This window comes from Bubalus kerabau, chromosome 20, assembly GCF_029407905.1.
Source record: "Bubalus kerabau isolate K-KA32 ecotype Philippines breed swamp buffalo chromosome 20, PCC_UOA_SB_1v2, whole genome shotgun sequence".
NCBI lineage: Eukaryota > Metazoa > Chordata > Mammalia > Artiodactyla > Bovidae > Bubalus > Bubalus kerabau.
The window spans coordinates 23,578,297-23,605,151 of NC_073643.1; the positions used below are offsets into that span (position 1 = coordinate 23,578,297).

Below are 26,855 nucleotides of genomic sequence, written 5' to 3' on the forward strand. Positions count from 1 at the left end.
TGTTCTGTTTGATGATAGCCATTCTGATGAGATCAGACCAGTTAATCCTAAAGGAAATCAATCCTGAATATTCATTGAAAGGACTGATGCTGAAGCTGAAATTCCAATACTTCTAGGAGTTTTATGGCTTCCAGTCTTAGTTTTAGGTCTTCAATGCATTTTGAGTTTATTTTTGTATATGATGTTAAAGAAGGTTTTAATTTCATTCAGACTGGAAAAACCAAAGGCCAAAAACATGGGGCAGGGACATCTAGGTGGAAGCCCTTGAGAAATGTGGCCCTGCAGACTTCCCTGAGCTTCAGAGCCTGCTGAGAACTAGTATTGAGTATGGAGAAGCAGCAGTTCCCTGATGTGGGAAGACCCTGAAGGACTCCTTGCCCCAGGCACTGCCCCCACCCTCTTGCCTGCCAGGCATCATGCTGGTTAAGTCTCACTAGGGCCAAAGTGAAGAAAAGCTGGGTCTCATGAAGAAGAAAAGAGATTTAACTCTAAAGGAGATGCAAGAATTAACTAGCACAGTAGAGAAGTTAGAATCCCTCAGGCATTGTCAGCGGGAATGTAAACTGGTATAGACACTTAGGAAAACAATTTGGCAGCTTCCTCAAAAGGTCAGACACAGAATTACCATAGAACCAAACAATCCCACTTCTCGGATATATCTAAGAGAAGTGAAACATATGTCCACACAAAACTTGTATACAAATGTTCATAGGCTATTCAAAGCAGCATTATTCATAATAGCTAAAAAGTGGAAACCATCCAAATGTCCATCATCTGATGAATGGATAAATTAAATTTGGTATTTTGGTCATAAAAAGGAAAGAAGTGCTGATTTGTGTTACAACATGGAGGAAACTTAGAAATATTATTCCATGTGAAAGGAAACAGGCACAAAAAGCCGCATATTTTATGATTTCATTCACAAGAAATCTCCAGAATAGGCAAGTCTATGGAGACAAAAAGTCGACTGCGTGTTACCCAGGCCTGGGTTGGGGGATAAGGAAATAAAATGACAATTATTGAGGTTTGGAGTTTCTTTGAGGAGGGTGATAAAAACGTTCCAAACTTCAATTGTGGTGACAGTCATATAATAATCTGAATATATGAAACATCACTGAATTACATACTTTATAAAAGAGTAAATTGTATGATGTATGAGGTATAATTCAATAAAGCTGTTTTAAAATGAATTAACTAGCACACAGGAACTATAGCCAGGGGAGTAAAACCCTGGGCCTGAACCATGTAAGCATCTGATTAATGGTCTGAAATATAAGAATGGATAGGCAAGAATGTACTGACTTGGAAGGACTGACTTTGGACTTGGGATTTCATACCTCAGCAAGGACCCCAGGGATAGGGACAGACTCACTGCTGGTGTGGATCTAGAAGCTGTGAGAACTCTGTGGCTAATCTAAATGAAGGTGAAATGCATGGGTTTCTGAGTCACATGGAAGAAAGGACTTCATAGTTCAGGGAAGTAGAAATGCTATTTGGATCTATTCTGAGAGGCTAGAAGACCCACCGAGCACCATACTCTATGGGAAGGTCCTGAGGACATGCTACCTGCCAAGACATGCACGGGGCAGGGGGCGACAGCATCACTCAGCAGCTCAACAGGAGAGGCTCACATTGTCCTGGTCCCATAGGGAGTATACTCTTTCTGTGCCCAGGAAAGTTTCCAATGGACTACAGGCCATGACTGCCATCGGGGCACTTTGGACTGTTTGTATTCAGGGGTCACCAGGCAAGACAGGGAGTCTCTAACTTGGCAGCGAAAATGACCCTGATTAACAGGAAAAGTGTGCGAACAAAGTTATGAACAAAGCTAGTGGAGGTGATGGAATTCCAGTTGAGCTATTTCAAATCCTGAAAGATGATGCTGTGAAAGTGCTGCACTCAATATGCCAGGCAATTTGGAAAACTCAGCAGGGGCCACAGGACTGGAAAAGGTCAATTTTCATCCCGATCCAAAAGAAAGGCAATGCCAAAGAATGTTCAAACTACTGCACAATTGCATTCATCTCACACACTACTAAAGTAATGCTCAAAATTCTCCAAGCCAGGCTTCAACAGTACATGAACCGTGAACTTCCAGATGTTCAAGCTGGATTTAGAAAAGGCAGAGGAACCAGAGATCAAATTGCCAACATCCACTGGATCATCAAAAAAGCAAGAGAGCTCCAGAAAAAAACATCTACTTTTGCTTTATTGACTACGCCAAAGCCTTTGACTGTGTGGATCACAGCAAACTGTGGAAAATTCTTCAAGAGATGGGAGTACCAGACCACCTGACCTGCTTCCTGAGAAATCTGTATGAAGGTCAAGAAGCAACAGTTAGAACTGGACATGGAACAACAGACTGGTTCCAAATCAGGAAAGGAGTACGTCAAGCCTGTATATTGTCACCCTGCTTATTTAACTTCTATGCAGAGTACATCGTGAGAAATGCCAGGCTGGATGAAGCACGAGCTGGACTCAAGACTGCCGGGAGAAATATCAATAACCTCAGATATACAGATGACACCACCCTCATGGCAGAAAGCAAAGAAGAACTAAAGAGGCTCTTATGAAAGTGAAAGAGGAGAGTGAAAAAGTTGGCTTAAAGCTCAACATTCAGAAAATGAAGATCATGGCATCTGGTCCCATCACTTCATGGCAAATAGATGGGAAAACAGTGGATCAGTGACAGACTTTATTTTGGGGGGCTCCAAAATCACTGCAGATGGTGACCGCAGCCATGAAATTAAAAGACGCTTGCTCCCTGGAAGAAAAGTTATGACCAACCTAGACAGCATATTAAAAGGCAGAGACATTACTTTGCCAACAAAGGTCCATCTACTCAAAGCTGTGGTTTTTCCAGTAGTCATGTATGGATGTGAGAGTTGGACTAGAAAGAAAGCTGAGCACTGAAGAATTGATGCTTTTGAACTGGTGTTGGAGAAGACTCTTGAGAGTTCCTTGGACAGCAAGGAGATCTGACCAGTCTGTCTTAAAGGATGCAATCAGTCCTGAATATTCATTGGAAGGACTGATGTTCAAGCTGAGATTCCAATCCTTTGGCTGCCCGATGCAAAGAACTGACTCATTTGAAAAGACCCTGATGGTGGGAAAGATTGGAGGTGGGAGGAGAAGGGGACGAGAGAGGATGAGATGGCTGGATGGCATCACTGACTCAATGGACATGAGTTTGAGTAGTCAGCAGTAGGACCTTAGGTGGGAGTTGGAAATGGACTGTAGCCTGCCAGGCTTGTCTATCTATGGGGATTCTCCAGGAAAGAATTTCAGAGAGGGCTGCCATGCTCTCCTTCAGGGGAGCTTCCCAACCCAGGGATAGAACCGAGGTATTCCACACTGCCGACAAATTCTTTACTGTCTGAGCCACCAGGGAAGCCTGGAGGGTGAGCAAAATTCTAGATAAATTGTCCTAGGTGGTGCAGACTTGATTGCTGAGCTGTACTTTTAACTCTAATTTCTAAATCAACCTTCTCACCTAGGGATTTCTCGTCAATTTTTTCCACTTACTCATTGATTCACTTCAGTTCAGTTCTGTCACTCAGTCATGTCTGACTCTTTGCAACCCCATGGACTGCAGCATGCCAGGCCTCCCTGTCCATCACCAACTCCCGGAGCCTACTCAAACTCATGTCCATTGAGTCAGTGATGCCATCCAGCCATCTCATCCTCTCTCGTCCCCTTCTCCTCCCACCTCCAATCTTTCCCACCATCAGGGTCTTTTCAAATGAGTCAGTTCTTTGCATCGGGCAGCCAAAGGATTGGAATCTCAGCTTGAACATCAGTCCTTCCAATGAATATTCAGGACTGATTGCATCCTTTAAGACAGACTGGTCAGATCTCCTTGCTGTCCAAGGAACTCTCAAGAGTCTTCTCCAACACCAGTTCAAAAGCATCAATTCTTCAGTGCTCAGCTTTCTTTCTAGTCCAACTCTCACATCCATACATGACTACTGGAAAAACCACAGCTTTGAGTAGATGGACCTTTGTTGGCAAAGTAATGTCTCTGCCTTTTAATATGCTGTCTAGGTTGGTCATAACTTTTCTTCCAGGGAGCAAGCGTCTTTTAATTTCATGGCTGCGGTCACCATCTGCAGTGATTTTGGAGCCCCCCAAAATAAAGTCTGTCACTGATCCACTGTTTTCCCATCTATTTGCCATGAAGTGATGGGACCAGATGCCATGATCTTCATTTTCTGAATGTTGAGCTTTAAGCCAACTTTTTCACTCTCCTCTTTCACTTTCATAAGAGCCTCTTTAGTTCTTCTTTGCTTTCTGCCATGAGGGTGGTGTCATCTGTATATCTGAGGTTATTGATATTTCTCCCGGCAGTCTTGAGTCCAGCTCGTGCTTCATCCAGCCTGGCATTTCTCACGATGTACTCTGCATAGAAGTTAAATAAGCAGGGTGACAATATACAGGCTTGACGTACTCCTTTCCTGATTTGGAACCAGTCTGTTGTTCCATGTCCAGTTCTAACTGTTGCTTCTTGACCTTCATACAGATTTCTCAGGAAGCAGGTCAGGTGGTCTGGTACTCCCATCTCTTGAAGAATTTTCCACAGTTTGCTGTGATCCACACAGTCAAAGGCTTTGGCGTAGTCAATAAAGCAAAAGTAGATGTTTTTTTCTGGAGCTCTCTTGCTTTTTTGATGATCCAGTGGATGTTGGCAATTTGATCTCTGGTTCCTCTGCCTTTTCTAAATCCAGCTTGAACATCTGGAAGTTCACGGTTCATGTACTGTTGAAGCCTGGCTTGGAGAATTTTGAGCATTACTTTAGTAGTGTGTGAGATGAATGCAATTGTGCAGTAGTTTGAACATTCTTTGGCATTGCCTTTCTTTTGGATCGGGATGAAAATTGACCTTTTCCAGTCCTGTGGCCCCTGCTGAGTTTTCCAAATTGCCTGGCATATTGAGTGCAGCACTTTCACAGCATCATCTTTCAGGATTTGAAATAGCTCAACTGGAATTCCATCACCTCCACTAGCTTTGTTCGTAGTGATGCTTCCCAAGGTCCACTTAACTTCGCAATCCAGGATGTCTGGCTCTAGGTGAGTGATCACTCCTTTGTGGTTATCTGGCTCACGAAGATCTTTTTTGGATAGTTCTTCTGTGTATTCTTGCCACCTCTTCTTAATATCTTCTGCTTCTGTTAGGTCCATACTGTTTCTGCCCTTTATTGTGCTCATCTTTACATGAAATGTTCCCTTGGTATCTCTAATTTTCTTGAAGAGTTATCTAGTTTTTCCCATTCTATTGTTTTCCTCTGTTTCTTTGCATTGGTTGCTGTGGAAGATTTTCTTACCTCTCCTTGCTATTCTTTGGAACCCTGCATTCAGAGTTCCTTTACTTTTCTCTTTTACCTTTAGCTTCTCTTCTTTTCTCAGCTATTTGTAAGGCCTCCTGGAATTGAGAGAGAAGGTTGATACTTCTGGAGAATCAACAAAGTTTCCATCTTTGATAATGATGATTAATAATAGCAAACACTTAACTGATATTTCGGAGAAGGTGATGGCACCCCACTCCAGTACTTTTGCCTGGAAAATCCTATGGACGGAGGAGCCTGGTAGGCTGCAGTCCATGGGGTCGGGAAGAGTTGGACACGACTGAGTGACTTCACTTTCACTTTTCACTTTCACACATTGGAGAAGGAAATGGCAACTCACTCCAGTGTTCTTGCCTGGAGAATCCCAGGGACGAAGGAGCCTGGTGGGCTGCCGTCTATGGGGTCGCACAGAGTCGGACACAACTGAAGCAACTTAGCAGCAGCAGCAACAGATATTTATTTTTATTTATTTATTTGGCTGCAGTCGGGTCTTAGTTGTTATGTGGGATCTAGTTCCCTGATGTGGGATTGAACCCAGACCCCCTGCAGTGGGAGCTTGGAGTCTTAGCCACTGGACCACCAGGGAAGTTCCAATAGCAAATTTTTTTTGAGGTACTGTTGAATGCTAACCATTGTACATCTTTACCTCATTTAATCTTCATAAAATACCTAATAAGGTGCCGTTATTATTCCCATTTCTGTGGTGAATAAATAGTGGGTTAAAAGGTAAATACCTCTTATAAGTGGCTAGCTTTAAACACAACTCTTTCTGAGTCTAAAATCTGTATTATTTTCTAAACAATTTGCTTCTCTTTATGAGAAAGTGGTCAGGATTATTGCCATTCACTTTTCCATTAATTAAATAAATATTCACTGTTTGTTAAATGCCACGTCTTGGCACTTTTGCTGATATAATGGTGATCAAATAAGCAGAATACTTGCCTTTATGAAGCTTATTGCCTAACAGTGGGGCAGGACCATGAATCAAAGGAATTCAGGGCTCGATAGGGCAACAGGCTTGTGTTGAGACTGATGAAGATAATCTCTGACCTGGAATCTATATTTGTGCACAGTTAATATGTAAAACCTTGGTTAAAGCATTGACCTTTTAGCCTCATCAACTGTTAAATGGGTATAGTAATAGTAGGTTTCTTGTCAAGTGGTTGTGATTTCAAATGAGCAAATGTGTGAAAGCTCTCGGCAAACTGCAAAATAGTTAGCAAGTATGAAAGGACTTAAAACACTTTTTTCACCTTTTTTTCCCCCCAAATCATATACAACTAACATATGACATTAGTTTCAGGTACAACAGAATGATTCCGTATTTGTACATATTGCAAAATGGTTACCAAAGAACTTTCCTTTATATTAAAAAAAATCACACATAAACTGGAAAGAATAGAACAATAAACACTCAAAAACAAAACAAAACCATAAACCAGCTTTAACAATGACCAAGTCATGGCTAACTGTGCTTCATCTCTAGCCATCCCCCTATTTACTGGATTTTGAGAAGTAACTCCTTGGCGACAGCATGTCTTTTTATCTATCTGTTATCTATTTCAATACATATATCTCAAAGGAAGAGATTCTTTAAAAAAAACAAACAAACATACCCTCAGGGATTCCCTTGTAGTTCAGTGGTTAAGAATTTGCTTGCCAATGTAGGGGACAGGGGTTCCACCGATTCAGGAAGATCACACATGTCATGGGGCAACTAAGCCCATGAGCCACAACTGTGGAGTCTGTGCTCTAGAGCTGGTGCTCTGCAACACCAGAGAAGTCACCGTAATGAGAAGCCCAGGCACCGCAACTAGAGAAAACAAGACCCCGTGTGGCTAAAAATAAAAATAAACAAACATAAACAATTTAAAAATAAACATATCCACAAGGGCTTCCCTGGTGGTCCAGTGGTTAAGAATCCACCTTGCAATGTACGAGACACTGAGTTCCATTCTTGATCCAGGAAGATCCCAAATGCCACGGTGCAACTGAGCTGTGCCTCATAACTACTGAGCCCATGCAACTAGAGCCCGTGCTCCTCAACAAGACAAGCTACCAAAATGAGAAGCCTGCACACTGCAAATGGAGAGTAAACCCTTACTCTCCACGAGTATAGAAAGCCAACATGTAGCAAAGAAAATACAGCACAACCAAAATAATTATATTAATTTAAAAACCCCACAAATACCATTATCACTCTTAAAGAACTAAAAACAAACTTCACAGTAATTCTTAATTTTACAAGATATTATAATTTTATTTAATGGCTATATTTCTCTGATTATCCTAAAAAAATTGAGATAAATAGGTTTGAATCCATATTTAGACAAGATTCATATATATTGCAATTGGCTGAGATTTCATTTTTAACCTATAGGTCCCCACTTTTAGGTTTTTGTTTTGCCTTTTTTTTCCCCTTGAAGAAATTGGGTCCTATAAAACAGTGATTCTCAAACTTTAGTGTGCACCAGTGTGCTTTAAAATCATCTGGAGAACTTGTTAAAAGCACAGATTACTGCGTCTGGTCTCCAGACATCCTGATCGAGTATTGAATCTCTAACAAGTTCCCAGGTGATGCTGATGCTGCTGGTCTGGGATAACACTTTGAGAGCCACAGCCTGGATTTCTCTAACTGTATCCCCTGGAGAAGGAAATGGCAACCCACGCCAGTATTCTTGCTTGGGAAATCTCATGGGCAGAAAAGTCTGGCCGGGGCTACAGTCCTTGGGGTGGCAAAAGTGTCGGACCCCACGCAGTGACTAAACAAGGGCAACAACAACAACAATCCCTTGGAGAGGGTTCCTTCAACACCGTCGTCTTCCATTTTCCTGTTGCCGCTGCTGCAGCTGCTAAGTCGCTTCAGTCGTGTCCGACTTTGTGTGACCCCATAGACGGCAGCCAACCAGGCTCCCCGGTCCCTGGGATTCTCTAGGCAAGAACACGTGAAGCTTATTGAGATGCCTACATAACAGCATAATGGTTTAAAAATGAGGGTTTGGGACTTCCATGGTTGTCCAGGGGTTAAGAATCCACCTTCCCATGCAGGTAACACTGGTTCCATCCCTCGTCGGGTAACTAAGATACTCCATGGCAAAGAGCAACAAAGCCCAGCGCCACAGGTACTGCGCTTGCGCGTTTTAGAGCCCGTCCTCCAAGAGAGAAGCGCTTGGTTGAGAAGCCCTTGCGCCGCAAGTGAAGCCGCTGTCTGAGGTAACTAGAGAAACCCAAGTGCCCAAGAGCCACAACAAAGCGCCAGCACAGCCAAAATTATGTAAACAAACAAACAAAACCCCTCAAGGATTTAAGGTATGTGTTAGAGACCTAGTGTGGCTGGGTTTAAATCTCTTCAAACATTTATTTGCCTTGTAACCTTGGGCTGCTGCTGCTAAGTCACTTCAGTCGTCTCCGACTCTGTGCGACCGCATAGTCGGCAGCTCACCAGACTCCCCCGTCCCTGGGATTCTCCAGGCAAGAACACTGGAGTGGGTTGCCATTTCCTTCTCCAGTGCATGAAAGTGAAAAGTGAAAGTGAAGTCGCTCAATCGTGTCCGACCCTCAGCGACCCCATGGACTGCAGCCTTCCAGGCTCCTCCATCCACGGGATTTTCCAGGCAAGAGTAACCTTGGGCAGATCACTTAATAGTTCCGTGAACTCAATATTCAGGGTCCTCCTGAGGAGTAAATGAAATTTCAAAAAGTAAAATGTTCACCTAGCCTATTGCCTGGCACATAGTAGTGAAAGTCACTTAGTCGTGTCCGACTCTTGCGACCCCATGGACTGTAGCCCGCCAGGTTCCTCTGTCCATGGGATTCTCCAGGCAAGAATACTGGAGTGGGTTGTCATTTCCTTCTCCAGGGGATCTTCCTGACCCAGGAATTGAACACATGTCTCCTGCATTGCAGGCAGATTCTTTAATGACTGAGCTAGTAGGGAAGCCTGGCACATAACAAATGCTCAATAAACTTGACTATAATTTTTTCAACCAAAAAATAATAATGGGGTGCACAGGCTGTGGAAGCTCATGACTTCTGGGCTTTTGTTGTTTTTACATAAGCAGAGCCAAGGAGGAAGGCTCTAAAGAAGATCTACCTGCAGAGTACATCATGAGAAACGCTGGGCTGGGAGAAGCACAAGCTGGAATCAAGATTGCCGGGAGAAATATCAATAACCTCAGATATGCAGATGACACCACCCTTATGGCACAAAGTGAAGAGGAACTCAAAAGCCTCTTGATGAAAGTGAAAGAGGAGAGTGAAAAAGTTGGCTTAGAGCTCAACATTCAGAAAACAAAGATCATGGCATCTGGTCCCATCACTTCATGGCAAATAGATGGGGAAACAGTGGAAACAGTGTCAGACTTTATTTTTCTGGGCTCCAAAATCACTGCAGATGGCGACTGCAGCCATGAAATTAAAAGACGCTTACTCCTTGGAAGAAAAGTTATGACCAACCTAGATAACATATTGAAAAGCAGAGACATTACTTTGCCAACAAAGGTCCATCTAGTCAAGGCTATGGTTTTTCCTGTGGTCATGTATGGACGTGAGAGTTGGACTGTGAAGAAAGCTGAGCGCCGAAGAATTGATGCTTTTGAACTGTGGTGTTGGAGAAGACTCCTCAGAGTCCCTTGTACTGCAAGTAGATCCAACCAGTCCATTCTGAAGGAGATCAGCCCTGGGTGTTCTTTGGAGGGAATGATGCTAAAGCTGAAACTCCAGTACTTTGGCCACCTCATGCGAAGAGTTGACTCACTGGAAAAGACTCTGATGCTGGGAGGGATTGGGGGCTGTAGGAGAAGGGGACGAGAGAGGATGAGATGGCTGGATGGCATCACTGACTTGATGGACGTGAGTCTGAGGGAACTCCGGGAGTTGGTGATGGACAGGGAGGCCTGGCGTGCTGCGATTCATGGGGTCGCAAAGAGTCAGACACGACTGAGCGACTGAACTGAACTGAACTGAACTGACCTGGAGAGAAGTGGAGAGAGGACAGCTCTCAAGGCCACTTCTCAAGTCAGCCTGGGGCTTGGCCCCTTTAAGGAGGGCGGGGACACGTGACCTACAAGGTCACATGGCTCGCGGGACAACATGGCTGCGCCCGCGCTAGGGCCAGCTCGAGAATGCGGCGCCGGGCTCACTCTCGTCCTCTTGTTGTCGCTGTTCTTGCTGCTAGGCTGGGCGGCGGGGGGCGAAGAGGCTGGGCCTGAGGCAGGCGCGCCGTCCCTCGCGGGCTCCTGCGGTTGTGGCAATCCCCAGCGGCCCGGGGCCCAGGGAAGCTCGGCAGCCGCGCACCGATACTCCCGGGAGGCGAACGCCCCGGGCTCGGTCCCCGGAGGGCGGCCATCCCCACCCACCAAGGTGCTCTCTCTATTCCCTGATGATGGGTGGGGGTCCCCAGGTTCCTCGACAGGGTTGGGATGGATAAACCAAGTGGTTGGAGGAGGGCAAGTAAAGATTGTAATCACATCGCCAAGTCGCGCACTGGCTGATCTAGTTTGATGAGAAGTTCCTTCGCCCTCCAAAACAGCTGGGTCTTGGGGCTCTGCCTAATTCTGAGCATTAGATAGTTAGGTTTGAGGACAGTTGTCTCTCCTTTTCTTGTCTTTTATTTCCTACTTCCTCTTCTTTCAACCCCGTCTTCTTGATGAGGTTCTCCGAATTTTAAGTTAGACAGATGTAGGGTTAGACTTCCCAGGTGGTGCCAGGGTAAAGAATCCATCTGCCAATGCAGGAGACTGGGGTTTGATCCCTGGGTTGGGAAGATCCAGTGTAGTAGGACATAGCAACCCATTCCAGTATTCTTGCCTGGAAATTCCATGGACAGAGGAGTCCTAGGTTCCTCTCATTAATTGTGAAGGAATCAGGACACTGGGTGTCAGTATCTGTAACAATGTTGTATACTTACTGGTAGTCTCTTACTGTAGATTCTGCTTCTTGAGGACTTGTCCTATTTATTCTGCTGTCCCTAGCACTTTAGCACATGTGAAGAACTAAGTAAAACAGTAGTAGTAGTTGTTGTTGTTGAGTTGCTAAGTCGTGTCCAGCTCTTGTAACCCTGTGGACTGTAGCTTGCCAGACTTCTCTGTGGGATTTCCCAGGCAAGAATACTAGAGTGGGTTTCCAGTTCCTTCTCCAGGGGATCTTCCCAACTCAGGGATGGGACCCGGGTCTCCTTCACTGGCAGGCGGACTCTACCACTGAGCCGCCCGGGAAGTCTCCTGCAGACCTTACCGAATCTCTTTCCTTTCTGTCCCTTCAGTATTTCCATATGCGGACACAGTAATATCTGTTTACTCTGATATAATGATTACCAAAGATACTTGTCTGCTGGTGTCTCGCCCCAAGTAGGTTGTGAGAGTGATGGGGGTCAGGACCATAATCTCGTGACTCTGTATAGAGTGTTAGGAGGTTGGTAGCTGGACTCTTTTTGTTTCTCCATCCTGTATTGTAATTATTGGCATTTAAATTTTTGTTGTTCCTCAAAGGATGCCCTGGATTATTAGCATTTATCTTTTGTGTGGTAAGCAGCTTTGGTTACAATTACAGTGTGTGTTGGCCATATTCCTCTAACTTGAATGGTAATTGATAGTCTGTCTCTTCTGTGAGAAAGCCATGGGTTGCTCTGCTCTGTGACAGGGTTGTTGTCTTATTTGCATGTACACTGGTCTGTGTCAAACTTTTACCAAGGACCTTCTGGACAGTACTGAACATTCCTCATTTTAAAAGGTCCAATGTCTGATTGATCCCAGAATCGGATGTAGGTATCTTTTGAATTACATTTTTAAGATACGCTTTTTTTTTTAGCCCTTTAGAGTGGTTTCATGTGCAGATTGAGTATTGTATGGGTCATCTTTGGCCATATCTTGCATTCACTTTAAACATTAATTAAATTAATTATATTTTGTTTTCATGCATTTATTTTATGTTCATTTTTACTTCCATTCAGTTTCTATAATGTTTGGCAGCATCTCAAGTTATTAATAAATTAACAATTGTTGAGAACACAGCTCACAAGCCTTGAAGGACTCCTAAACTTAATTCTTGAACATGAAATGGACTTCTTATCAAGACGAAGGACTTCTTGGGAGGCTATTCTTTGTCTCTCTGTTTTCCTTGGTTTTCAGTGTTTTAGTTTATGTGCAAATGACTTTAGTCTCATTCTGACACCGATTTATTCTGAATTTTGGAAGTCCAGTATTATGGGAGAGATACGTGGTCCTAGTGATAACACTTTTTCCTCTTGATTTTCTTTCTTCTTTTAGAAAAAGGATTTTTCTTTTTGAGCAGTTTTAGGTTCAGAACAAAATTGAGAGGAAGGTAAAGAGATTTCCTGTGTATTCCCTGCCTCAACATATGCATAGCCTTTCCCATTATCAACATCCTCCACTACAGTGATACGTTTGTTACAACTGATAAACCTACATTGATATATCATAATCACCCAAAGTCATTACATTTGACCCTTTAAAAACATATAGGTTAGGGACACTGGCTCCTTGTGCAGTCAGAAATCCTTGTATAACTTTATGGTTGGCCCTCCATATCTGCGGTTCTGCATTCCAGGATTCCACAAACTGCAGATCATGTATGACAGTACTGAAGTATGTATCTTTTGAAAAAAAAATACATATGATTGTACCCTCGCAGTTCATACCTGTGTTGTTCAGCAATCAACTGTAATATACTTTAGGGTTCGCTCTTGGTGTTGAACGTTTTATAGGTTTAGACAAATGTACAGTGACATATATTCATCACTATAGTATCATGCAGAATATTTTATTGCCCTTAAAATCCTCTGTGCTCTGCCTATTCATCCCTCTTCCTCCTCCCCACTGGCAACCACTATCTTTTTACTGTCTCCTTAAGTTTTGCCTTTTCTGTAATATATTTGGAATCATACGATATATATCCTTTTCAGGTGGAGTTCTTTCACTTAGGAATATGCATTTAAGTTTCCTCCATGCCTTTTCATAGCTTGATAGCTATTTATTTTTAGTGCTGAATTATGATGCATTGTCTGGATGTACCACAGTTTATCCATTCACTTACTGAGGGGCATCTTGCTTCCTTCTGAGTTTTGACAATTATGAATAAAGCTGCTATAAACATCTGGGTGAAGGTTTCTTGTGTGTATATAAAATTTACAGCTCCTTTGGGTAAATTCCAAGGAATGTGATTATTGGATCATATAGCAAGAGTATGTTTAGTTTTGTAAGAAACTGCCAAACTGTCTTCTAAAGTGTCTGTACCATTGTGCATTCTTACCAGCAGTGTATGAGAATTCCTGTTGCTGCACACCCTTGTCAGCATTTGGTCTTGTCAGTGTTTCCAGTTTTAGCCATTCTAAGATGTGTTATAATGGTATCTTGTTTTAATTTGCATTTTTTGGTTGACATGCTGAGCATCTTTGCCACCTGTATATCTTCTTTGATGAGGTGTCTGTTAAGGTCTTGGCTTTTTTTATCAGATTGTTTTCTTATTGTTGAGTTTTAAAAGTTGTTTACTTTGGATAACAGTCTTTTGTCAGATGTGTCATCAGCAAATATTTTCTGCCAGTCTGTTGCTTGTCTTCACAATTCCTTGACATCATGTTTTGAAGAGTGGTCTGTGTCTAGATTTTTTGTTTGTTTCCATGTGAATGTCCAGTTGTACCAACATTTGTTGAAAAGACTGCTGTAGCTCTGTTGTATTGCTTTTGCTCCTTTGTCAAAGATCATTTGATTGTGTTTATGGAGGTCTATCGGAGAAGGCAATGGCACCCCACTCCAGTACTCTTGCCTGGAAAATCCCATGGACGGAGGAGTCTGGTAGGCTGCAGTCCATGGGGTCGCTAAGAGTCGGACATGACTGAGCGACTTGACTTTCACTTTTCACTTTCATGCATTGGAGAAGGAAATGGCAACCCACTCCAGCGTTCTTGCCTGGAGAATCCCAGGGACGGGGGAGCCTGGTGGGCTGCCATCTGTGGGGCCGCACAGAGTCGGACACGACTGAAGTGACTTAGCAGTAGCAGCAGTATGAAGGTCTATTTCTGGTCTCTCTCTGCAGTTCCATTAATCTAGTTGTATGTTCTTTAACCCGTGCATGTCTTGGTTACTCTAGTTTTATAGTATGTCTTGAAGTTGCATAATATCTTTCCTCCAACTTTGTTTTGCTCATCAATATTGTGTTGGTTCTTCTAGATCTTTTGCCTCTACCTATAAACTTGAGTATCATATTATTGATATCGATCAAATAACCTGCTGGGATTTTGATTGAGGTTGTATTGAATCTGTTTTTTCTTTATTTAGTTTAATTCAACAAATTTTTATTTAATACACACATAAGACTGTGTCCTGTGTAATGGGCATAAAGAAAAGAAAGACTTATGCCCTACCTCAAGGCATTTACTTGTTGGTAGGTCTCTCTTTCTTCTCTTTCTGTCTCTCTCTCTCACACACACAGATTCACGAGTACATGCAAGCATCATTTTTCTATCGTGACTGCGCTCTAGGAGGAGTATGTACAAAGCAGTTAGGAGGTGCTCAAAGAAAAGATTCATTAAGCTAGGCTCTGGAGGAAACATTTTCAGCAGTTGGGGATGGCGGGGCAGCTTGAAGGACCTTGCAAGAAGGAGAATAGCATGGGTACAGACAAATCATTTTACAAATGCATTGGTGTATTCTAGGAAATGTAAGTAATTTAAGGTTTCTGGGGGTGACATTTTCACCCTATTTCATGTAACACCTTTTAGGTGTGAGGTGTTTTTTTTGATATATTTTAATTTAACGAGCACTTGGCAAGATGAGGTACACAAAGAAGTAAATAGCATTGGGCTTTACTCTCAAGGAATTTAGTTTCACTAGAAAGTTAAGGCAGCAAGAATTGTCTGGGAAACAACAGAGATACTTTCAAATTTTACTTAAGTTCCCTCCAGTTAACAAAATATACAGTGCTCTTTGAGAAAGCTTTTCTAACAGTGTTCTACACTGCTGATTATTTTATAAAAAGGTATCAAAATATTTTAATTTCCATGTATCATTTACAATAGTTGTTTGATGTGGCATTGAGGATAATGAGATGATAAAATTGTATGTGCCATCTCTGTTTGTATAGGTGAAGTCAGTTGATTTCCTGTCTGAGAATGGTTTGATAGGGTAATGCTGACCCAGGTGTCAAGGCGTGATTGAATGCCCTCTCCTCTCTGACCCCTTTCCTCCAGGAAGAAGTAGTGTTTTTAATCCTCTGTGTTCTCAAGTATTTTGTCATTGTTTGAGGGAAACGTGTATATTTTCTTTAAAGTAGTGTTATTTGTGTAATTGTTTGATGTCTCATTCTGCATGGGAAGCAATTTTTTAGTCCTGCTTTAATCTCTGTATCCTCTGAGTGCTTTACACATTTAAGGATGGTATAACAATTTCTGGAATGAGCTTACCTTTTTGTTGTTACTGGCTACAATACTGAGAAACTGCCAAGGGAATAAAGGGTATCACATACTTTTTAAAGAAACCTTTGGCAAATAGTCTTTTTGCTGTATCTCATCCTCCCAAGGATCCTGCGAGATATTATCCCCCAGTTTACAGATGTAACAACTGAGGCCGAATAGAATCATAAACTCACAGGGCTTAAAGGGGCTTTAATGTCATTTAATCTGCGATTAGTGGCAGCAGAGTGAGAGGATGATGGAGGTAGATAAGTCTTACATAGATAGTTAAGGCAGCACTTTGTGGGCAGAACCAAGGAGCTTGGTTCTCTTGTCCACTCAGCTTCCTCCACATCTTTTAGCTTTTTGCTTAGGTTTGAGGAGAGCAAAGAGGGAAAAAGGAGAGTGCTACACAAAAGAGCTGCATATAAGTTAATTTTGTTTTTGTGTATAAAACAAAAGCCCGAACTTTGTTCTGCAGTTATGGGAACATTGGTTTCCAGGTTACTTTAACTGAAATATGCTGCTGACACGTGGAGTTTGTTCTTTAACAAATAATCTCAATTATTTGACTTACTTCCTTTCAGAAGACCAGACCTAGTGAATGTATTGATGAAAATGCATCTATTTCAGAGCTGACTTTAAAAGTTTAGGTTTTTTACTTTTAAGCTGTGCATATGAGTATGCCAGCAGCACACGAGGTAACTGTTATAATATTTAAATATACCTCACTTTCTCTGTTAAAAAAAAACAACACAGAGGCAAGTGAAAGAAAAGATTCTTAAAACTAGCTTCTTTTTATTGTTGTTCAGTTCCTAAGTCGTATCCAACTCTTTGACCCCATGAACTGCAGCATGCCAGGCTTCCCTGTCCTTCACTGTCTCCCAGAGTTTGCTCAAACTCATGTCCATTGAATCGGTGATGCCATCCAACGGTCTCATCCTCTGCCACTCCCTTCTGCCCTCAGTCTTTCCCAGCATCAGTGTCTTTTCTAGTGAGTCTGCTCTTTGCTTCAGGTGACCAAAATGTTGGGAGCTTCATCATTAGCATCAGTCCTTCCAATGAATATTCAGGGTTGATTTCCATTAGACTTGATTGGTTTGATCTCCTTGCTGTCCAGGGGACCCTCAAGAGTGATAAAAAACTGGGGGAGGGGCTCTCACGACTGGGAAGTTCAAGTGCAGCTGTGGCCCCAGACAAAGCTGGATCCAGGACCTCAGGCAGCATCTCAAGGTCTCTCCTTCTGGCTCTCTCTTGGCAACTCTTCTTTCTTCTGTGTAGGCTTCACGTTCGGGTAGTATCCCTTCTTAGTTCAGTTTAGTTCAGTCGCTCAGTCCTGTCCAACTCTTTGCGACCCCATGGACTGCAGCACGCCGGGCCTCCCTGTCCATCACCAACTCCCGGAGTTTACTCAGACTCATATCCATTGAGTCGGTGATGCCTTCCAACCATCTCATCCTCTGTTGTCCCCTTCTCCTCCGGCCTTCAATCTTTCCCACCATCAGGGTCTTTTCAAATGAGTCAGTTCTTCGCATCTGGTGGCCAAAGTATTGGAGTTTCAGCTTCAGCATCCTTTCTACTGATAAAAAAAAAACTGGAAGAAAGAGGTTTTTTCCCCTCATAGCACCAGCAGAAGTTCTGAGATTCACTGTGATTGGGTTGTGTGTCTGTCTCTAATTGTATCCCTATGGTCAAAAGACTGTGGTGATGAAAATCATCAGACCTGAGTCACGGGAGGTGGAGCAGTTATCCAGCTCCCTCCAACACCCGGCATCATACTTTCAGCTGAAGAAGTGGTTTTCAAAGAGATGTCACTTGCTCTTAGAAGCACAGGAAGGAATGGGTGCCAGGTGAGCAAAAATAATAGATGTTCACTGCACCTGGGCAGAGTGTGTAGCCCGAATACAGTCCTAGTGGTAAGAGGGTCACTTTGACTTCACGTGTGCTTTTGGCTTGGCAGTAGCATAAACTGTGGCGGCAGCGGGGTTTGAGCTGACTGCCAAGGAGGAGTGGACTGTTTGAACCTGGACCTTTATGAAGACGTGTTTAAAGTGGTTCTTTGTATTTGGCTTACAACTGTGAGACCTGATGCTCCGGGTTTCAATGGAACAGCACTTTACATTTGCAGGACCGAGATTTCACTTCATTAGTATAATTTGGGAATTATGATCTAGTCAGAGTTTTGTAGGCTATTTTTGTCTCTCTCCTCCAGAGTAGAAACTTGGCTTCTTCAGTGTGGGTTATCTCTGACAGTCAATGAAAAAGAGGGGGAAAAAAAAAAACAACCAGGCCAGGAGTCCACAGTGGAAGTCCTGATTGTGTTGGCATTGTTGGTACTCACCTGGAGGGAGAGTGGGATGAGAAACTGAGATAATTGTAAAACTTCATTTGATACAATGAAGCCCACGGCTTCCTGTGGCCCTTGTGTTTGTAGGAAGGTATGAACAACTGTTCTTAGAAAAGGACCTCCTTGTCTGCTGCTGGAAGCTTTTTTTTCCTTTAAGTCCTTTATGAGACATGAAACCTTCTATTAGATCATTTAAATAATCATTTTAAGCTTTCATCTGCAGGCTTCTATTTTTCTACTTCTTTGCAGAGCTGCTTAACATTCTGATTTCTCATCTTAGGACCAAGGGATCTTGTGTCCCAGACGCTTGACAAATGATGAGAATAATGTGGGAACCTAGTTCAGTCTCTGAGCAGAGTCTGTTCAGCAGGTTTCACTGTGATGCAGACATGCTATCCATGTCTGGGATGGTGTTATAGAAGAAGGAGAATTTTTTTTAATTTAAATTTATTTATTTTAATTGGAGGCTAATTGCTTTACAATATTGTGTTGGTTCTGCCACACATCAACATGAATCTGCCACGGTCGTACATGTGTTCCCCATCCTGAACCCCTCTCCCACCTCCCTCCCCGAGAATTTTTATAATTAGGAATAATTCAAATGATACATTTTTCATTGTACTTGTGAAGTCATCTGTTCAGTCAATGAAGTTTCTTCCTCCCCATTTTCCTTCCTCCCTTCCATCCTTCCTTCCTTCCTTGAATTATGCACCATACTAGGAGCTGGGGATACAGAAATGAAAACTTTATTTCTGGTCCCCAAGGAGCCTGGGATCAAGGGCAGGTGTTGGGATAGAATGGTGTTTAACAAAGGACCCCTAATGAGGGGTGTATGCTGAGCCAGCAGAGGGAAATGCAGGCAGGAAAGGCTTTCTGTAGGAGATGATCCTTGAACATGGATGTCATTAACAGAGAGAAGTACAGATAGAGTCCAAGGTGAGAGAGATGGGCTCTGATGCGTCGATATTTTACTCTGAAAGGTGATGGAGAACCCTAAAGAATTTAAGTAGGAAAATGGCATAATCAGATTGACACTATACTGTTTTTTTGAATAGAGAGTACATTACATGGTTTTAAAATTAAAAAATAACTGTGTAGAAGGGTGTATGGTGAAAATTTTTCCACTTATGTAATAACCTTACCTTCTGACAACCACTGTGTGAGTTTCTTGAATATCTTCCCAGAGCGGTATTCTGCAAATGTAAGCAAATACAAAAAGAAGATGTGAATCTATATTTTCCCCCTCACCTCCTTTTCACACAAATGATAACATACCATGCTTTCTTTTTTTTTTTTAAAGTTTAATTTATTTATTTATTTGGAGGATAATTACTTTACAATATTGTGATGGTTTTTTGCCATACATCAACATGAATTGGCCACGAATTGGCCATTGTCCTCTCCATTCCTTATCCCTTTATCCTGGTGCTGCTGCTGCTGCTAAGTTGCTTCAGTCGTGTCTGACTCTGTATGACCCCATAGACGGCAGCCCACCAGGCTCCCCTGTCCCTGGGATTCTCCAGGCAAGAATACTGGAGTGGGTTGCCATTTCCTTCTCCAATGCATGAAGGTGAAAAGTGAAGGTGATCTCTCCATATCTATATATTAAAACTGTCTTTTCTCCCTCAATTTTCCTTCTTTTTCTTTTCTTGTGGCTGCTTAATTTTCCATTTTATGGGTGGCCCACAACTTAGTTAATCATTCCAATACTGAAGAATATTTCGGTTGTTTCCCACATTTTTCTGTTCCAAGCAGAGCTTCAATAAATTGTGTTGGATATAGAAGACATATTTTGGAAGGTTCAGTAGGGGCTTGGATATTTGTTGTATGAATGATTTGAGTGGAGGGTTGATGGCTTAGAGAGGAGCTAGGAGAAATGTGAAAGTATGAAGCTGGAGGCAAAGGAGCCAATTGTGAGGCTACTGCATTTATTGAGAAACAGTAAAGGGGAGAGATGAGAGGGATATATATTTAGGTGACCCAGTAAAACTGGGTGATTGCTGTACTGTTGGGATTAGCAGATGGTGAGGTCGGGATGACTTCTTAATACATTGGACATTAAAACATTTATTACTTATGTCATAGATGAAAGCAGCTCCATTTTCATTGGGAAATACATGCACAAAATTGAAAGCAACCACCAGTAAAGAGAGTGGAAATAGAGCGTAGGAAACCATGATTACTGATCATTACTTTCTGTTACTTCTGATCTTGTTTTTCGAACTTTTCTGCTCTTATTGCTAAGCCATGTTTTCTGTTTTTGTTCCTACTAGCTATTACTCTTTAGTTTCTTTTTTCTTTTCCTCAAGTCAAACTTTTGTTTTCTAGATCAGAGATCTGACAAATCCTAATCTGCTGAGAAGTGAGTGAATTGTTTTTTCACTCAAATGATGAGCATGTAAGACACTGTGTCTGCAGAGTATATTTCTGATAGATGGTATGATTGTGTTGCTGTTTAGAAATTGAGATACAAATGACATGTCACAAAATTCGCCCTTTGAAAGTTTACAATTTAGTGTTTGTTTTAGTATAGACATAAGGTTTCCACAAGCATCATCACTAATTCTAGGACATTTCATCACTCTGAAAAGAAACCGCATACTCATTAGCACTTATTCCCTCTGCCCACCTCCCTGCAGGCTCTGGCAATCACTAGTCTACTTCCTGTCTCTCTGGCTTCAGCTCTGGGCATTTTGTATAAATGGAATCATACAATATACAGCCTTTTGTGAGTGGATTCTTTCATTTAGCATCATGTTCTCAAGGTTCACCTGTGTGGTACTTCGTTTCTTTTTATGGCTGATTTCTATTTTGTGGATGTGTGACATGTTATTTGTTCATCAGTGGACAAATGGATATTTGGATTGTTTCCACTTTTGGGGTATTATGAATAATGCTGCTATGAACATTACTGTACAGGTTTTTTCATGGACATATGTATTCATTTATCTTGGGTATAATGCTAGAAGTGGAATTGCATGATCATGTGTTAACTCTTTATGTAGCTTTTTGAAGAACTGACATTGTTTTCAGTGTAAAAACACTGTAAAGCAGCAGTGTTACTTTACATTTCTACCAGCACTGTAAAGGGTTGCAATTTTCCTCCATCTTTGTCGATGCTTGTTCTTATCTGTGTTTCTGGTTACAGCTGTGCTGGTGGGTGTGAAGTGGAATCGCACTGTAGATTTTGTCTGCATTTCCCCAATGATGCTGACCTTGGACCTGTGTTTATTAACTGAAAATTTTAGGTGTGATCCTCAGATCTTATGTTTAGTGCTAGGACAACATGTGAACAAGGTAGCCTCTCTTGCTGCCCTCTAGGGGTTTAGAATTTATAGAAAACAGTTGTTGTTCAGTCATTAAGTCATGTCTGACTCTTTGCGACCCCATGGACTACAGCACGCCAGGCTTCTCTGTCCTTCACTATCTCCCGGAGCTTGCTCAAACTCATGTCCATTGAGTCAGTGATGCCATCCAACCATCTCATCCTCTGTTCCCCTCTTCTCCTCCTGCATTCAGTCTTTCCCAGCATCAGGGTCTTTTCCAGTGAATCAACTCTTTACATCAGGTGGCCAAAGTATTAGAGCTTCAGCTTCAGCATCAGTTCTTCAAATGAATATTCAGGACTGATCTCCTTGAGGATGGGCTGGTTGGATCTCCTTGCAGTCCAAGGGACTCTCAAGAGTATTCTCCAGCACCCCAGTTCAAAAGCATCATTTCTTTGGTGCTCAGCCTTCTTTACGGTTCAACTCTCATATCCATACATGACTTACTGGAAAAACTATAGCTTTGACTATATGGATCTTTGTCAGCAAAGTGATGTCTCTGCTTTTTAATACGCTGTCTAATAGATAGAAACAAAGTAACTGCAGTTAGAGTTTTGCTAAGGTGTTAAAAAAGGACAAGGCATAGTCCTTTAGTAAATGTTTTAGATTTTCCATTTGAGTGATTTAGGTCTTTTCCATTATCATTGGCAACCTCGATTGACTGAGTTGGTTTTAAAAGATATTACATGTGGCATTTTTATATTTGCTTTTTAAAACAGCTTAAAAGGAATAAGAACATAGTAAAGGAGGAAAACACACTGATGTATAAAGTGAAGCGAAGTGAAGTCGCTCAGTTGTGTCTGACTCTTTGCAATCCCATGGATTGTAGCCTTCCAGGCTCCTCTGTCCTTGGGATTTTCCAGGCAAGAGTACTGGAGTGGGGTGCCATTTCCTTCAGATGTATAAACAAGTGGAATATGCTCCCTGCCTCTGACCTCCAGTCATTAGGAGCTTGGTGACTTTTGCTCTAAACCTGCTTCCATGGTGTGTGCAGGTATTTTTTTTTTTTTTTAATTTTTATTTATTTATTTGGCTGCGCCACTTCCTAGTTGCAGTATGTGGGATCTAGTTCCCCAACCAGGTATTGAACCCTGCCCCTCCCTGCATTGGGAGCACAGAGTGTTAGCCACTGGACCAACAGGGAAGCCCTTTTTATTTTTCATTTATTTATTTGTGTGTGTGTGCGCAGATATATATTATGAAGAGTTTTTTCTAGATATATTACTGTCCTAAAGACTCTTCACTTCCTTTTGTGACTAGCCGTTCGCTGGAGTGTGGACTTACCTTACTCATCTCTCAGTGGCTTTTGCGGCGGGGTTCGCTCCCCGTCCGGTGCTCACTGCGTGCTGGCACTTTACACGTGGCCCGGGTTTACTCTGGCTGCAGTGGCCTGACTTCCCGTGTTTCCCCTTTCGCTGCAGATGGTCCCCATCCCTGCCGGCGTGTTTACAATGGGCACAGATGATCCTCAGATAAAGCAGGATGGGGAAGCACCTGCGAGGAGAGTTGCTATTGATGCCTTTTACATGGATGCCTATGAAGTCAGTAATGCTGAATTTGAGAAGTTTGTGAACTCAACTGGCTATTTGACAGAGGTAACGGGATTGGGATGGGGAGGAACGACTTCATCTGTTGGCCACTTTTCACTGTGTTCCCAGTGCTGTGCCAAGCACTTTATATATGTTTCATCTAATTGTTGTTTTCATAGAAACCCAGCGAGGCAGGTTACTTTTCAAGTGGTAAACGGGGGATTATCAAAGCATCTTGCCCTGAGTCCCGTAGCTGGTTAGTGGTGAGGCTGAGGTTCAGGCCTTGCCAGTGTGACCCCAGCACCTGTCTTTTTAGCCTTGATGCTCTGGTGTGTCAGTGCTCTAATATGCCAAAGGGTGCCACTGTCCGCTCAGGCTTTTTGAGATAACAGCATGTAAAGTAAGGCCACTCTTCCCTCTCAAAAAATTATAGTTCGTCTGTTTTGGAAGCATGGCATAATTCATAAGTGATAGATGAAGAAGTGCAGCTTTTCATTTTTGTGGTTTTATTCCAGTGCCTGAAGACACAGAAGGTTTCCTTAGGCAATTCCAACGTCTGCTGTGGCTGCTGAATCACAGAGCAGTGTTCTGAAAGCAGCTGTTTGTACTCAGTGGCACTAGGAAGAGGGAGGCTTTCTAGATGATGGAAGCTTCTGAGTGGCTCAAATATCCTTGTCATATATATATATATAGGTTTCCCATTTTTCTTACCAAAAGATTCTTCCCTTGCTTTCAGTTTGTGGAGTCCCTGCCTTGTTTTGTTTTTGTTTCAGGGTAGAACATCTTTTTTATTTAAAAAAAAAAAATTCAGAGTGAATGCTGAAAGCAAGACAACTTCCAAATTTGGTTTTGCATTTCTTTGGCATTTCCTGAAATATACAGAATGGTTGCCTCTTTGATCCCATTCCTAGTGAGAAGTTTCTGTACTTTTTGTTTCATGAGAATACTCTCAGATCAAGTTCCTTAATAGTCTGCTGAAGTTAGAAGATGGCTTCTAAGGCAGGAAGTTTCCCATGGACTAGGGTTCTTCATCGAGATTAGACAGAATGAGTAGAATTTAGGACGTATAGGAACATGGATGATGGAATACTACATCTGGATTTCTGTTACCCTCTAACTGAAATTGAGCATGTCCTTTAATTAGGAAGTAGACAATGTGGTACAGAAATGGCAGCAATGCCTGTGTCTTTGTCCTCAGCAGAAATCACAGACACTTTGTGTCACATTATTCTTATCTCAGAGATCTTAACCTTAAAATTACTTGTATTCATCCCCACCTTGCTACTGCTGCTGCTAAGTTGCTTCGTGTCCGACTCTGTGCGACCCCATAGATGGCAGCCCACCAGGCTCCCCTGTCCCTGGGATTCTCCAGGCAAGAACACTGGAGTGGGTTGCCATTTCCTTCTCCAATGCATGAAAGTGAAAAGTGAAAGTCAAGTCGCTCAGTCGTGTCTGACTCTTAGCGACCCCTTGGACTGCAGCCTACCAGGCTCCTCTGTCCATGGGGTTTTCCAGGCAAGAGTACTGGAGTGGGGTGCCATTGCCTTCTCCATCCCCACCTTAGAAATGATAATTATGAGACCTGCCACTAGATCTTATTTAATATATTAAAAAATAAAAAAAGGCAGACATATACATATAGACACACACCTGTATGTGTTACTATAGCACACATTTGTTTTATGAATATTTTGATATAACTCGCTTTCTTTGTAATTGTGTTGATTTTGTTTTATACACTTCACCCGACTGCCACAAGGGCCTAGGGAACTAAAAGGGTTAAAGCCCTGGCTTTGGATAAAATACTTCATATTTTTATGCCACTATACAGTTGTTTTTTGGTTTTTGTTTTTTCCATTTCTCCAGCTTCATTTTACATCCCACTTCCATTGCTCATCACATTCTGATCCTGCTGTTCTTGTTTCTGTTCTTTGCGAACTGGACACTCTTTACCATCTTTGGGGCACAGCCCATACTCTTCCCTGCTTGGAATTTCCTGCCTGTCCCTCTTTTGCATGGCTGGCTTCTTCTCATTCTCGAGTCATCTCATCTTAAATATCCTTCTCAGGGAGGCTTCCTCTGCCCACTCTCTCAAAAGGAGACTTTTCTCAGTACTCTCCACTTTACAATGTCACATAAAGTTGTACTTATTTTCTTCCATTCTTTTTTCAACTTGACTTTTGTTCTAAGTGCTCCATATATAAGTGCTCTAAGGTCAGAGTCCATGCCTATGTAATATTGACCTTGTATCTATGTCATGTAGCCCAAAGGTGGGCATCTGGTAGGTCTTTGATCAATGTTGTTGAATGAGGGACTGGTTCGGGTTTTTAGACATGGTGATGCCACAAGGGAATACAGGAAGAAGAGCTGGGATGCATAAAAGTTGATGAGCTTGAATCAGGAAAAAGAATTTGAGGTGTTCATAAGGCCTGAAATCCAGGGATGTAGCGGGAAGTTGCGCTCATCTAGCGAGGAGAGGATATGTATGCAGGTAGAGATCTGAGCATCATTTCAAGTGCTGGCAGTGGTTAAAATGATGAGATTGCCAGAGTTTGTCCAGCAGCAGGTCTGTGTCTCTCAAGTGGGATCTCTTAGACCACCTATATTAGAGTCACCAGCTTAGCTGTGCAGATTCCTTTGCCTCACCCCAGACCTCCAGAATCAGAAGCTCTGGGCTTGGGGAGCTGTGATGTGTAGTGGCAACAAGTTTGCCAGCTGATCTCAACTGCACAGAGCCCAAGAGCCGCTGGAATAGAGTAAGAAGAGCAGAGAGGCAGGGTAGAATATCAGGGAGCAACAGTGTTTTAGGGGCTAGAAGGAGAGCCCACGTATTTCAGGAGATGAGTAGGAAGAATCCAAAGGAGGAAGAAAACCGGAAGAGTAGAACCCTGGAAACCAAGAGGCTACTTTGCACATTTGCTCACTGGGGCCACATGCAGCAAAGAAAACCAAGTAGATACAGACTTGAGACAGTAACGTTAAATAAAAATGATTAAAATACATATTTCTACCTGGTGTTCAGGTTGGCCACTTGAGATTTATCAGCACAGTGGACACCTTAGTGGAGCTAGAATGTGTCAGAATAGCAGCAAACAGTGCCATTTGCTTCTTTTAGCTAAATTCCTGGAGTAGAACAAAGGAAAGGTTGATATGTGATCTGATATGTAAAGAATCCTGTTATTTTCCAAAGTCATTTGTAATACTTGGGGAGATGTGTTTCCATCAACAGAGACAATCACAGGCTCAAAAGCTAATCTCTTCCAGTCTGCATCCTTATCAGCTGCATGAGCCTAAAATGAAAATGGGCTCTGTAAGTGACACTAACCTGTTTTAATAGGAAGCCAGATGCTTTAATGTCATTTCTGAATCCTTTGGGAGGTCATATGACAAAATTAAGTTCATTTGGACAAGAAGAACCACTCGAGTAGCGTACACAGAAAATGGCACTTGTGAAATGTGTTACTGCAAACTTTTCTGCATTTTTATTTCCCTTCTTTCCTTCAGGCTGAGAAGTTTGGTGACTCCTTCGTTTTTGAAGGCATGTTGAGTGAGCAGGTGAAGTCTGACATCCAGCAGGCAGTAAGTAATGTTTTAACAGGCTCATATTTCTCTATTGCGCGTTAGAAACGGCTTGGGTGAAAAATCCAAACTACAAGTCCTTCCCCTCCCCCCAGGTAGCTCACCATTTTCCTGCTATAGGTTTTCCCCTAGGACAGGCCTATGGACCAGGACACTGTGTCTTGAAGAAAATAACCGACCTGGGATAGTGTCTAACGTGTGGAGTCTGACTTGAGCTGCTGTCTTGTACCTGGGCTTTAAACCCTTCTGGGTTTCTTTTACTTACAGGCATTTCTAGAGTGGAGGGTTAAATGTGTATTTTTTTTTTCTTCAGTTTACTTCTGTTCT

At 42.4% G+C, this 26,855-nt stretch overlaps 1 protein-coding gene and 1 long non-coding RNA gene across 5 annotated transcripts in view; one reads left to right on the forward strand and one right to left on the reverse strand.

Moving 5' to 3' along the window:
- Positions 1-10,397: 10,397 nt before the first annotated feature.
- The window catches only part of SUMF1 (sulfatase modifying factor 1), a 93,809-nt gene continuing 77,351 nt past the window's right edge, over positions 10,398-26,855 (forward strand). For 3 of the 4 annotated variants that reach the window (XM_055558766.1, XM_055558767.1, XM_055558768.1), the window contains exons 1-3: positions 10,398-10,703; positions 22,842-23,015; positions 26,454-26,528. In XM_055558766.1, coding sequence (XP_055414741.1) covers positions 10,434-10,703; positions 22,842-23,015; positions 26,454-26,528 — 519 coding nt within the window. In that variant the 5' untranslated portion in view covers positions 10,398-10,433. The remainder of the gene's footprint in view (positions 10,704-22,841; positions 23,016-26,453; positions 26,529-26,855) is intronic. The other variant, XM_055558769.1, reaches the window with a different exon arrangement.
- Positions 18,819-22,842, reverse strand: LOC129635598 (uncharacterized). The gene is made up of 3 exons (XR_008706375.1): positions 22,705-22,842; positions 19,237-19,287; positions 18,819-19,087 (listed from the first exon to the last, which is right to left on the reverse strand). It is a non-coding gene; the product is annotated as an uncharacterized LOC129635598 (long non-coding RNA).